The sequence below is a fragment of the Dromiciops gliroides genome, chromosome 6 (assembly GCF_019393635.1).
Source record: "Dromiciops gliroides isolate mDroGli1 chromosome 6, mDroGli1.pri, whole genome shotgun sequence".
Taxonomy (NCBI): Eukaryota; Metazoa; Chordata; class Mammalia; order Microbiotheria; family Microbiotheriidae; genus Dromiciops; species Dromiciops gliroides.
In genome coordinates, this window is record NC_057866.1 from 169,559,718 (window position 1) to 169,574,536 (window position 14,819).

A 14,819-nucleotide genomic window follows, 5' to 3' on the forward strand; every position below is an offset into this window, starting at 1 on the left:
AGTCTGTAGAATTTATTCTTCTCCCAGAGAATGCTCAGTATACTGACTGGATAAAGAGATGCCTCCAAGAATGTTTTTCATGCCTTCTCCAACACATCAGGTTAAAAACATGACCTAGAAAGTGCTTGAGATATTCATCTCACTGTCAAAAATATAATTTTTTGAGCAGAACCAGAACAGTATACAAAGTAACAGCAATATTGTACAATGATCAGCTATGAATGACTTAGCTCTTCTCAGTAATATAATGATGTAAGACAATTCCAAAGACTCATGATGAAAAATGCTCTCCACCTCCAGAGAAAGAATAGGTCGAGTCTGAATGAAGATTGAAGCATATTATTTTTCACTTTATTTTTTCATGTTTCTTTTTTTGGCCTGTGTTTTCTTTTACAACATAAATAATATGGGAAATACATTTCATGAATGCACATGTATAACCTATATCAGATTGCTTACTATCTCAGGGAGGGGGAAAAGGAAAGAGGGAGGAAGAGAATTTGGAACTCAAATTTTTAAAAAGGATGAATGTTAAAAATTGGTTTTACATGTAAATGGGAGAAAATAAAATATTCACAAAAAATTTTTTTAATGACTTCAAAAGAATTGTTTTGCTTTGAGATTTTTTTCTGATTCAAACCCAAAACAATTTAAAAAGTGAAATTCAAAAGATAAGACCATCAATGGAACCTAATATTTTCATAGCATTTAAGAGTTTTCAAACTACTTCCGTATAACTCACCTCAATGAATCCTCACAGTAATGCTGGGAGGTGGGAAGAGTTGGTGTAATTATCATTCTCATTTTACAAATGAGGAAACTGAGGCTTGGAGAGGTGTTTGAAATCCAATATCCAACAACTGCTAAGTGGCAGAGTTAGAATGAGAATTCAAGTCTTCCTACCTTTTGTCCTGTGCTCCTTTTTACTATCCCATGCTGTTATACTTAGATGCAATTAAATGTGTACTATTGGACTTCAAAGGTTTAGCTAGCAAGGATCAGAGTCCTTGGTCTTAAAGAATTACAATTTAGCAAGAAAGACAAGAGGAATGGGAGGCACCATGCTGAACTTGTAAATCTGAATACCAGGACCCCAGAGTCAAGGCCTGGCTCTATTGTTTATTGCCTGAGGAAATTTCTTTTGGGGAAATTGGTTAATGTCTCTGGGCCTCAGTTTCCTTATCTATAAAATGAGGTTAGATCAGATGATCTCTGAAGTTCCTTCAAGCTATAGTTATTTTTTTTTCCTAGCTATAGTTCTAAGATTTCTTGGGCCCATGGAATTCACAAGACATTTACAAAGAAATGATAGAAAAATGCCTGGTAGGGCAAAAGGCTTGGAAAGGCTTCACTCCCAATGAATAACCTCACGGCCAATGAAAACAACACTGGCAAATGGCATGGCTCTAGAAGCGAAGGGCAAACATTTTGAGGGGACATTCATTCAACAGTTGAGGTCATTAGAGGTGCTAAGTCAACTCAGAGATTAACCCAAGAAGACTTCGTTCTAGAAATGGGCATTAGGCTCCCCTTGCTGCCAAAACTGCTTTTAGCAAAACAGGTACTGTCCAGTTGTCACACCTACTTCTCCTGATCCCTTTCCATCATTAAATGCCACATGATATTTTTTTCCTTCCACATCATAGACTTCTAAATGAAACAACAAAGAGATATTTGTAATTTTCTCCATATTTTAATTCTATGTTTGAGTATCAACGTATTGGTGATCTAAGCCCTGGGTACTCCTGCCATTCACTAAAAACCCAGGCTGCCTACTGGATGTTCACAGGTTAGGGTCTTTCAGTAGAGAACAGAATAAAATTGCAGAATTCTGCTCAACTGGGGCACAGGAATAATTCCACATAGAAGGGTTTGTTTTGTCTACAATGAACATCAGTAAGGTACATATGGAAATATTTTACTAAAAATAATCACCTTCTAATGTTTCTCTGAAGAAAAAGAATCTTACGCTGGTATCTTAGCCAAGACATCAAAGTGGATGTTCTGTCAGCCCTTCCCCTATAACCAGCCCTATTTTCAGGATCTTACAATGTTTTTGGGGGGGTTGAGGGTGGGAGAGTACATACAATGTCTATGTCAGGTGAAAAAAAGTAGAAATCTTTGATATAGAGAAATATATATTATTTAGTTTTGAAGTAAGAGGACAAGTTCAGGGTGACTCAGAGTCTCAGGGGATGCGTGAAAATTATGGCTGCAACTCTGTCGACAGACTGTACGACTTCTGAGAGGCATCAAGTCATTAATGATACTTTCTTGGCAGCCTCTGGGAAATGAGTTGGTTGTCTTCCATCCCATTGGTCATATACACAAGAAGAACCACTGCCATGATTGTGGCTTCAGCAGAGGCTACAAATGAAACTGCCTGACTTTAGAGGGGCCCCTTTCCACTTAGGTTCAGTCTTATTGTTTGACCAATGCTGGGAAAAGCTTCTCTCCATGTCAAGTCAACACCCAAAATCAGAACTGAAACTGGACAAGGTCTCAATTATCTTTGCCATAATTCCCCACCTCACCCCCCAAATCCACCGTTAGGTTGCGATGGGGGAATTGTCAAAATCCTCTCCTTACAGGAGAAAATAATCTAGCTCTAGTTTTACTTTAATATAAACCAAGACCAGAGATGATTAATAAAAGAAGGATTATTCTGACTGCACTAAGAAATGCAGGGGCAGCTAAGTGGCACAGTGGATAAAGCACTGGCCTGGATTCAGGAGGACCTGAGTTCAAATCCAGGCTCAGATACTTAACACTTACTAGCTGTGTGATCCTGGGCAAGTCACTTAACCCTCATTGCCCCACAACACACACACACACACACACACACACACACACACACACACACACACACACACACACCGAAATACAGTAATTTCTGGCTGAGTCAGAAACATACTCCTTAGACACATCATAGTAATAACATGCCTCACTGAGTAACCTACAACTAATGTTGTATCTATACAAAAATACTCAAGAGTCTGTGAGCTCAATGATGTGGATATTTCCATTAATGAAACAGATCCCAATCCCTACTCACCTGCCCATCCTGGGTGGCTCTTGGTCATGTCCTCCCATAAGATTGAGGATGTCAACCCAAAATGTTGGGAACATTTTTCACCTTGGTATGTCATAAGACTACCAAGAAAACACATGGATTGGCCATCAGCCGTCCTTCAATCTCATCGTGTGACCCATTTATTTTCTTTTTTGGTGCTACATTTCTTTAAAGACATTTTTTTTAACTTGGCTTCTTTCATGTAGTTGGTCCCATGTTGAAGACTGCTACCATGCACCCTGAACCAATTCTTTGCCCTCCTAGTGATACTAATTTTCAATTTTTCAGAAAGATTCATGTTCCATGATTTGACTATAATATTCATTAATGAAATACATAATTAACATGGTTTTGCCTTCTAATATTTAGGAGAGCTTTGGGGGAATGTCTTTAATGGCTTAGTTTTCTTTTTTTATGAAAGTTGTCTGGGAAAATTTAGATTGATACTTCCTTTTCTTCTTAATAAATTTCCCTATAATAGGAAGATCAAAAAGTCATCCGTGGATCATTCTTTTTATGCTAGCTATTAGTCAATAACTTGAAATAAGGAGTTGAGTTACAAAAGTTGAGTTTTTCTATTCATCTCCTTTTCTTTGCTCCCCTAAATGGAGGTCTCTACCAATGATCATGTTATACTACTAATGCCTTATTAATATCTTGAGGCACTTGTTATTTTAAAATGCAGTATATTACTCACATCAATCCTTAGTATAGCATCCTCTCCTGTAAGATTTTTGATGCCTCAAAATTCTGTTACAAAATGAAGGCACCATTTCCTTTGACCTCCATTAATTTGGTTTATGTTTTGTTTTGTTTTGTTGTCAGGGCAATGAGGGTTAAGTGACTTGCCCAGGGTCACATAGCCAGTAAGCGTGTCAAGTTTCTGAGGCTGGATTTGAACTCGGGTCCTCCTGAACCCAAGGCCAGTGCTTTATCCACTGCACCACCAAGCTGCCCCGACCTCCATTAATTTGGGATCCATTGATCCCATCCCAGGGTTTGCCAACATTCTTGCTTCATCCAAAATTAGAAAGCCCTTCCCCAATTCCTTTAGGATAAGTCCTCCTTTCTGGTTAGTTATTTTGCTGGCTTAAGCAAAGATTTCTCTTACATAATAGGCCTTGAATGACCCTCTGATCTCAGGGATGGATCAATAATGTTTCACTAGAAACAAGAAGATGACCTAAATGTTAGGACAGAAGTCACCAAGGGAATTCAGATGGCCTGGGGCATTGTCCAAAATCAACAGTGCCTTGAGTTTAAAAATGTTATTTCTACACTTCTCTACAGATGGGAAAATATAGTTTGAAAAATCAGTCCTTAAAAATGATGCAGTAACCCAAGCTTGGAGATTATATTTCTAAATCACTGGAATTCTGCTCCTCACATAGCCCTTATGTGCCCTAATGTTTTACAAATGAGAACCCAGCATAGGTTTTAATTAGAAAACATTGGCAGCATTGGATATTGGCCATGGCGTTCATCTATCCTTCCCCGGTTTAAATTCAGGAACTGATTTCCCCTTCTTGGCAGTGCAAATCTTAGGGAACATTTTTTCTTCTTGTTTCCAAAAGAGTCCCCTGTTGTCAACATTAAAAATATGCCTGGTACATAACTCTCCCCAAGACCCCACATCCATCCTCAATGATTTCAGTTAATTTATTAGGAAAAAACCCACTAGCTGCCTCCACATCACTTGCTTCTTTAACCTGCACGCTACAGTCTATCTTTCCAGATTTATTATACATTATTCCCTTTGGCGAACTCTATCATCTTGCCCAAATGGCTTAGAACATTCCAGCTCCTAACTCTGTCCTTGAACAAGCTGTTCTCCATGTATAGAATATACTCCCCCATGATGTCTGCCTAGAAAGATCCACTTCCTTTTAATGACTGATTCAAGTGCTATTTCCTCTAGGAGACTTTCCTGATCCCCTAGATGCCCCTCTCCATTTTGTAAATATACTGTATTCACTTAAAGGTATATATGTTATTTCTTCCAGATGATTGTAAGCTTCTGCAGGGCAGGAACTATTTCATTTTTGTTGTCATGTCCCTAGTGTCTATCAAGGAGCTAGACACAAGTAGCTGCTAAAAATGTTTGTCAGTTAGTCGATTGATTGGGAGATATAAAGCAAGTTTTCCTCTAACTAGGAAAATTCTCTCAGGGAAACAATTCCCCACCTTCAACCCCTCAGAGCTATATATCATGAGATATCTAAAAGGAATGAGGAAAAAAACAATGGTTCAGGTTCAAAATGGAAATGTTTCCTGAAGAATTAATACGTCAATATGGGCAATCAAAGAAGGGGAAAAATGCCTTTCAACCATTAAATGAATATGATAAAAGACAAGCTCCAATCCTAAGCAACAGGAAGTTCAGAAACAAGGGCAAAGTCCACACCAAAGTGTTCCAAATCCTAGACAAACCTGTAGGAATTGGTGAGTTCATAGTCCAGAACTGTATTTGTTGTTATCATACCACTCACTGCATCAATCTGAAATGCTTCATCCTGGTTGCCTGAGAGGATTGAATACTCAACTTGGCCATTCAATTCACTGTCAAGGTCAGTGGCAAAAACCTATGGGAATACAAATCTTTGATTAGTCTGTATGTGCTTCCATGTAACAAAGCATCTATGAGTTCATTGATGTGAGTATTCCCATAACCTTTCCTGTGTGACTCTATACATGTCACGACAATTACAACCAAGTTGCTTAGCATTGAGGTTTAATTTCATACAAATTTTAGTGACAGATGAGGAAATTCTGTGGGTAATTTTATCAAAGACCCCAGGAAGACATGAAGCCTTCTCAGAAAATGGTATACGTGCTGACCCAGAATTTTGGACAATGGAGAAACATAAATGTTAATTTTTTTTAAAAAGTAAAGTCTAACTTGCTTGAATATGCTTCTGTTCCTGAACTGAAGATTCGAATGGAACAGTGGCCAAACTAATACGTAGCTCTAGAAAAGAAATCAATAACAGGGTAGAATCATAGAAGGTTAGAGCTAGAAGGGACTTCAAAGGTTTCATAATTTAACTGCCTCCTTTTTGAGGTGAAGAAACTCAGAGGACAGTAAGGTTGACTTGAAGGTAGAAAACCTTGACCTGAGTACCAGGTTAGCTGATGATGTGAATCCTGGCAGTTCTATTTATCTTTCTAGCCTCAGTTCCCTGACCTTGGAGTTAGACTCAATCATCTTTAAGTAGCTTTCCAACAATATTATTCTTAGGGGATAGGCTCGCTTTCATTCTAGAGACTTACCAGAGGTGGCATGGTAGGTAAGTGAAGAAGCTAAGAGTAGAGCACAGGTCTTTTGCCTCCTATGAAGATGCTCTTTTCCTTAAGTTCAACTACTTTCTTGATAAGCACATGAAGCCTTAAAATAGTAGAACACATATTTTTCTTCTCATATATATTTTCTTCTTAACCTTTTTTCCTTGGGTAAATTAGTAAAAGTATTGCTAGTACAATAAGCAAGGTGATGATAGGTTTTTATTCATTATGGAAGTTTAAAGTGATCTCTAAGGAAGTGGACAAAACCCAAAGAAATTGTGGGGTGTATATTTTAGAGAAATGTGATTCTCAAGAAGCAGTCATTTCTTGATTTCTTCATGCTGGGTTGTAAATAAACACAATGGGCTTGCATCATTCTCCACAGGCATTTAACATCTAGACTTAATAGAATCTCAAACATGGAAAACTAATGATTTTTGTGGATATGAGAACCAACAATGCTTGACAACTTTCTTCATTTTTAAGATTTGGGTCCTATAAAAAGCAAAAAAGAATCTAATAACATGGTAGTTTGATTTTCCACATTTGGATTTCATAATACGGTCTTGGACTGGGTGGCAACCAGATTTACAAAATGGAAAAAAAAATTGGCTATAATGTGAAAAATGAGCTTTACAAAGTGTGTTGAAAAACCTCACAGTGAGGTAGGAATAGAGGGTATAAATATTTGTTCCAAAGCACCTTTATTATGTAAAGGATACAGAATATACAATAAAATAGGAGAATGACAAGACCACAGATTCTCCTGGGATTGCAAACTCCTAGTGAGGAAGCTCCCTCTATCAATGCAGGTTGTTCTATTTCAATGTGCCTGTTGAAACCTCAGTTTCCTTATCTCTAAAATGTTTAGGCTAGGCTTGATTATCTTGAAAGGCTCTTCTAGAGCCTATGAAACCTCCTCCAAAATAACATAGCTGGAAGTAATGGAATGTAGATTTTCCACCCAGACAGCTCCAGGATTATACCAGCATACTGTACTAGCATAAGAAGGTGAGTTCTCCACAGTAATGGAGTGGGAAGGAACTCCTACTGGGAATGGAAGAGGAAGACTTCTTTTTCTTTGATATTCTGTTGGGGAAGAGGGCAATGTGAAATATATGGTGCCAAAAGGGGAGAATTGTGGTAATTACTCTTTTAAATTTTCCCTATAGTCTTATTTTTCCTGGTGAGCATAATTTCCTTTCATCCTTAAGCTTTGCTAAAGAACTATGCTACCTCTGTCAGTTTCTACCTTTGTGATTTTGGGAAAATCCCTTAATCTCCCCAGACCTCAGTTTTTTTCCTTTATAAAATAAGTGAATTAGATTAAATGTTCTCTGAGTTTTCTTCTAGTTATAGTTCTATGATTGATTGTGATTTGCACACATACCAGAACAATGAAAGTTTCATTTCAAAAAGCTCTTTGCATCATGGAAACATTGCAACTTGTGTTCTCTCTGGAGGTCTTTCTAGGCAGCTCCATATTGGCTTGAGACAACATTCATGCAATAAGAATCTGATGAGTATGCTGGTGTAACCCCAGATGGGAGTCATCCCACCCTAGGGATGTCTGGGTGGCCAATCTAGACTTCCAGGCATGTTATTTTGGAGACAGTTTCATAGGATGCAGATCAAGAAGAGCTCGCCAAGACAATCAAGCCTAACCTAAACATTTTAGAGTGAAGAAACTGGTTTCAACCAACATGCTGAAGATCACATGAACATGAAAGTTACCAGAGCCAGGATTTGAACTCGATTCCCTTACTCCAAATTCAGTACCCTTGCCACTGTAATGCACTAACGTCCTTTCAAACTTGTAAAGATGCTTGAAGATTTTCAGTATTACAGAGTTTCATTTGATGAATATGGGTCATAGGTATTTTAATAGGAAAAAAAGTTTATACAATCATATTGTGTTACCTGCATGACTTGTGTATTGAAGGGTTGTTCTTCTGATACTGAAGCTCGGTAAGTGCTTGACTGAAAAACTGGTACATTATCATTCACATCTTGTACTAAGACTGCCAGTTTGCAATGGGTTGTATGCCAGCTACTTTTAGCCAAAACTATGAGGTTAATTTCATTTATGACCTCAAAATCAAGAAAAATAGGCTCCTTCACAGTGAGTTCACCTGTAAGAAACAAAAGTATGCTATGATTGTACACCGATCTAGTATGGAAATTATAGGAAAGAGGCACTTTTTATGTCATTTTATACATTCACAATGTAATTTTAAAACTGGAGATATACCTGAATGGGAGATTAAATAATAATAATCACATTTGTCCAGTTTTTCAGGACTTACAACGTCCTTCCTAAAAATCTTGACAGCTATCCCCTCCAGCTCTTGGCCAAATGTCACCAAGCCAGGCTAGCTGTAACAACAGCAAGGCACCCTCAGAGAGAGTGAGGAGGCAACATGTGACACTTGTGGCTGAAATCCTCCATATTTGTTGTTTTCTCCATTAAAATGGGAGCTTCTCAAGAGCAAGGACTCTCTTACTTTTCTTTTTGCATCTCCAGTATTTAACACAGTGCTTTACACATGGTAAATGCTTAATGGGGGCAGCTAGATTGCTCAGTAGAAAGAGCACAAGCCTTTGACTCAGGAAGACCTGAGCTCAAATCCACCCTTAGACACTTACTAGCTATGTAACCTTGAGTAAGTCACTTAACCTCTGTTTGCCTTTTTCTATTCGAGAAGGAAATGTCACTCCAATATCTTTACCAAGAAAACCCCATAGACAATCTGGTCCACGTGGTCTCAAAGAGTTGGACATGATTGAACAACAACAAAAAATACTTAATAAATGTTTCTTTTCTCTTCCATTTTCCCTTCCTCTGTCTCTCTTTTCCTTAATCTTATCTTTATTTATTTCATGACAGAATAGAATAAGCGAAAGGAATTAAAGATAGGGGGAATGTGATCTTTGTATTCAAATATCTGCAGGATTATCTCTTAGAACTTGTTCCATTTTGCAGCAGGGGGCAGAACTTGGAGCAATGGGTGAAAATTGCACAATTTTGGCTCAATGTTGTGAAAACCTTCCTAATAGTGAGAGCTACCCACAAGTGGTATGGCTTGCCTTGGGACACAATGGGTTCCTCTTCACTGGGGGGTGGGGTGGGAGTGGGAAACTATAGGCCAAGACTGGACAACTACTTGTTGGAATGATGAAAAAGACATTCTCATGCAGGCGTGGGTCAGACAATAATGGCCTCTTACATCCCAACTCTGGAAAACCATACAGAATCACAGGAGGGTAGCTCCTATGCACATGTCAGTCTCCTTGAGGGAAGTTGCATGAGTCAGTGAACTGACAGAGAAAGACTTCAAAAGGCAAAACCTTGCCCCCCTCCATTAAGGTATTCTAAATCCTGCCTTTCTACTTAAATATGTCTCTTTTCCTTTTCCCTTCTCAGGTACAGCGAAATCGGGGGTGACATCCATCCATCCATGTCTTTGAGACATAGAGGGTAATGAAATGACACATTTATAACTGGAAGGAACCTCAGGAGTCAACTAATTCAAGCCCCTCATTTTACAGTTGAGGAAAATGATACCAAGAGAAGTTCAGTGACTTGCCCCAAATCAGTCACCATTTGCACCCAGATCCTCCTGTATTTTCTTCTACTCCATCTTGCCTTATTATGGGTTCATGGGATACAATGTGTAGATGGGGTGTGGTGACAAAGAAACTCAAGTCAGCAATCTACTTGGAAATTGTGATAGGAAGCTGGCTGCTCCAGCTCTGATTCCTCTAAAACTCCACTTCCCTGGGGAACCCATCCACCCCTGGATTCAATTCAATTCCAAAAGCATGTATTAAGCTCCTTCTATATGTCAGGCAATGTGTTCAGTACAAGTGGTAGAAAGACAAAACCTAAAACAAAAGTCCTATCCTCAAGGAACTTGCTTTCTTTTAAAAATTAGATTTTAGTGCAACCTTTTGTTTTCACAACACCTAGCTTTCCACCTCATTCCTTCCAGAGATCCTTCTTAGAACAAAGACAATTTTGAAAGAAAAAAAATGAGAAAATAAATTCAGCAAGACCAGTCAATAGGTTGGGAAAAAAGTGCCATTATATGCAATCAATGATCCACACCCATTGATAGCTAACATTCTAATGAAATAAAGTATCAAGGTAAGAAAATATCAAAGCTAGAAAACATTTGCTGGGACATCTAGGGAATAGCATGCCTACTTAGATAGAGTTTCTTTGTTCCACTTTTGAAACAGAGAATGTTTTTAGGATTTCATCATTTATACCCTGGCCTTGAGTGCTCAAAATGCTATTTTCATTTTTTTTCTTATCATTAACCCTTATTTTTTGCATTTTCATCCAAATCCGCTGCTTTTTTAGAACCAAAATCCAATCATTTCCCCTAAGCAACCACAGTCAATTGTTACTAATGTCCCTGACGGAAAATTTGGAGCAGACCTCACATGTGGCAGCAGTAGAATCTCTAAGATCTCTGGTGATGGGTTGGTGATGAAAGCAAGTGGTCTTCAATACATTGTGAAGCCCACATGGCTGAGGGGTGCACAGGGAGCTCCCCCAGCTCAGAGGAGCTTGAGTGGGAGGCGGGTCCGAGATGGAAGGCACCCAGCCTAGCCTTTGTTTCCATCCACAATAGAGCCCTTGACATGGTATCATACCCTGTTACTGTTTATGGAGGAAAAATAATAATAGAAATGTAATATAAAATTGTTGCAGTGTCACTTTGTAGAAAATGTGCCAATGACAGGGCAGATCAAAGGGCATTTTTGAAAATAAAAGGCTTTTGCTAGGGCTTTGATAATTGGAATTTTGCACTTGGAGTCACTCCGCGGTTTTAATGCTTTCCTTGTTCTGCTTTATTTTTGGTGTAACAAGTGGCATATGCCGTGAAAGGTTTGCAAATCGAGATAGGCAGTCTGTGAAAGCTTTCTAGGCTGTGACATTCACTAGGCTGACATTCTCTCCTTCGATGGCCCTAAAAAATTTCTCAGGGACTTCAAAGGGGAGTTGTAGTCAGTGAGTTAAAAGCAGGATCAGGCTTTGCATTACACCAGCAAAAAATACTGTTGTTATTTATCCTGTGTTCTCAGAGGACCATGACATTGGGGTGATGTCATGACTTGCACTAAATCAGATTTCAGCGAGGGAGAGTTGTGCAGCGTCACTCTCTCCTCCAGAGCCATCTGGGTCCAGTGCTAAGATCAGGACAACTGGAGATGGCCTTGGATATTTAAGGCAACCGGGGTTAAGTGACTTGCCCAGGATCACACAGCTAGTAAGTGTCTGAGATAAGACTTGAACTCAGATTCTCCTGACTCCAGGGCCAGTGCTCTATCCACTGCACCACCTAGCTGTCCCCTCTTCCCCCCAGGAAAAATAGGGTTCAATCAGAAGACCAAACTCTCTATTTCTCCAGGAGGGAAGAAGACATCATTTGCCACAGCTGCTGAGTAGTGTTGATATACAAGAACTGGTTCACTGCTATGTGTTTTACTGCAAGTAAATTGAATGTAACTGATATCTTTCTCTTAAAATACACATAGAAATACATACATACACAGGGAACTATTCCAGTGTTAGTTTTGTTTTTCTTTTTAAAAATGTGATTAAACAAATATAGCAATACATATAGAAATGCAGATGCATGCATACATTATGTAATATTGTATGCATGTATACAGTAAAAAAATAACAAATTGTGTTCCTATGGTATGTATGTAATATATGTGCATGTGTGTATACATGCAGATATTTATTTAGTACAGAACTGTAATCTCTTCAGTGCTGGAAACTCAGCATAGAAATTTCTCCCACTGATGCCCATCAGCAAAACATCTCTGGGTTGTAACTTCAGAAAGTTGTTTGGGGCCCTGAGAAGTAAAGTGCTTTGCCCACGGTCACTCAGCTAATATGCGTCAAAGATGAGACATGGCCACACTATGCCATTACGCAACTTATTTGATGCACATATGTGTATTGTGTGTGTCATCTGTAGATATAGTTGTACAAGCATGTTGTTATACATATGTACCATTTTCAGTGAGGGCAAAACTAGTAAGACATGGTAAAAGAATGAAACCTCCATGGAGGAGTCACCAGCAGAACAGAGCTCCCCTAAATCAGTTTCACATAGCACTGGGCTAGATTGCACATCTCTCAAATCGGTATGTCCATGGACACAACTCACTTGAGAAATATTTCTATTATTCAATAAGTCCCTTCCCCTAAGATGACATCTTTGCAACACTGGCCATTTATGTTTCATGTTAATATACCAAATAATATGATTAATTTTACCATCTGTTATTCACATGAACATTCAAACAACTCTCAGAGCCTCAAACATAATCCCTGCTGCTTTAGTTTGTGAGTCATAGATTCTCTGAAGCAACAGTGAAGCATGAAAAGTTTGGAAACAGAATTAAGCCCTGCAATGATGGCTAGGGAACAGTAGGTCAAATTTGGCTCAATAAGGATAGAAAAGAGTATGTTCTTCATATACATACACACATATATTCATGACTTCTTACACTGATGACATAGAAAATGTTTTTCTTTTTTTAAATCACATCCCTTTCTTAAAATGAAAGGCTAAAACTGAAGAGATGTCAATGCTGCTAACTTAGTATTGCCACTTACATAGTACATTACATTTGGCAGGACTGTTGAAAATTTGTTTGAGGGGTACATCTAGAGAAGGGATTGGCAAGCCATGATCCGTGTGCCAATGAGATGTACAAAATGATTTTCATAACATGGTCCAAGTTGTAGTGAGATGTTTGGGGAGGAATGGAATGCAAAATGGCAAACTATACCTTAGGGATCATCTCTCTTAGGGATTCCCTTTCTATTCCCCTTTTCTGTCCTCCTTCAGGCACTCTGATCTATATTCCATTCCTACCAAGTCATGCTATGGTGTCAGCTGATAATGAAGGTGTTTTGCAATTAGGGAAACACTTGAAGACTGACATTCCTGTTTCTGTGATCAGGCCCATATAGCTGGGCTGAGATTCTGAAAGAACAGGGAAAAAGCCAACCCAACAAAGAGAAAGGCCTAGATCTGGAGACCTCCCTTAAGCATGTCTCATGTGGAGGCATGATGTCTTCTGCTATCCATTGAATGGTCAGAAGAAATCAATAACAACTCAACTCTCTGTAACTGAAGTAGCCAGTGAGCCAGTCAACAGGCATTCATTAAGTACTTACTATATCCTGGGAACTGTGCTAAGAACTATGGACACAAAGAAAGGCAAAAATGGTCCTTGCCTTCAGAGAGAGAAGGAGAGAGACAGACAGACAGAGAGAGAGACAGAGAGAGACAGAGAGAGAGACAGAGAGACAGAGAGATACAGAGACAGAGAAAGAAACAGAGACACAGAGACAGAGAGAGATTATTTCTCTTATAATCTTTGTATTTTCTTGTATTCATATAAACACAGATGCATATACTTGACTGACCTTTCTGTAATGTCCCTGACATATGAGGTACCTCATTTCTACTTTATGACCCTTCCTTTGCCACATTACTCAGACACCTCACTTCCTTTGAGATCACTCTACCCATTTCACCCTATTTAGATCCTACTTGCTCTTATCGACTGTCCCCAGGTCATTCTCTTACCTTTCTCCAGGAGTTTACTAACTCATTCATATTCTTCCTTCTCTACCCCAACCCTTCTCCCCTATACTTGTGAACCTCCTTATATATTAGTGTCCCTGACACCATGGCATCCTAACTCATTAGCATCCTAAACTACTGTGACCTAAATCTTTATTTCCCATCAGTAGCTCACAAGGATGGTCATAACTCACTATCACCCCAACTGTGCTCCCTCCCTGACTAATCTGGAACTTTAGAATTCTTCTCTGATCATGACTTTCTATCTTTCCATCTCTCCTTGTACTTCCTAAAACTATTATTGATTTCCTTTTTTGTTTGTTTGTTTTCAATATTTATAATTTTATTTTCCCAAATTACATGTAAAATATGAATTTTGACATCAATTTTTAAAATCTCTGTGTTTCAAATTCTTTTCCTCCCTCCCTCCCCACTCCCCCTCCAAGAACTCAAGCAATTCAGTATAAGCTATACATAAGCAGTCATGCAAAACATTTCTCCATTAGCCAGGTTGTAAAAGAAAATAGACAAAAACAAAACTTCAGATAAATGAACTAACAAAAATTATGCTTCAATCTGTATTCAGTTCTCTCTCTGTAGACGGATTGCATTTTTCATAAGACCTTCAGAGTTGTCATTGCTAAAAAGAACCAAGTCATTCACAACATATCATCTTACAATATTGCTATTATTTTGTATATAGTACACTTTGCATCAGCTCATGTAGGTCTTTCCAGGTTTTTCTGATAGCATCTTGCTCATCTTTTTTGTAGTAAACTACATTGATATAGTACTTTTTTTTTGGTGAGGTTAAATGGGTGGGGTTAAGTGGCTTGCCCAGG

The 14,819-nt window shown here is 38.6% G+C and overlaps 1 protein-coding gene across 1 annotated transcript in view; it reads right to left on the reverse strand.

Moving 5' to 3' along the window:
* DCHS2 (dachsous cadherin-related 2) overlaps window positions 1-14,819 on the reverse strand; it is a 353,317-nt gene that overhangs the window by 15,079 nt on the left and 323,419 nt on the right. Inside the window, exons 15-16 of the mRNA XM_043972284.1 lie at window positions 8,276-8,487; window positions 5,504-5,655 (exon numbers count right to left, since the gene is read on the reverse strand). Of these exons, the coding sequence (XP_043828219.1) occupies window positions 5,504-5,655; window positions 8,276-8,487 (364 nt within the window). The remainder of the gene's footprint in view (window positions 1-5,503; window positions 5,656-8,275; window positions 8,488-14,819) is intronic.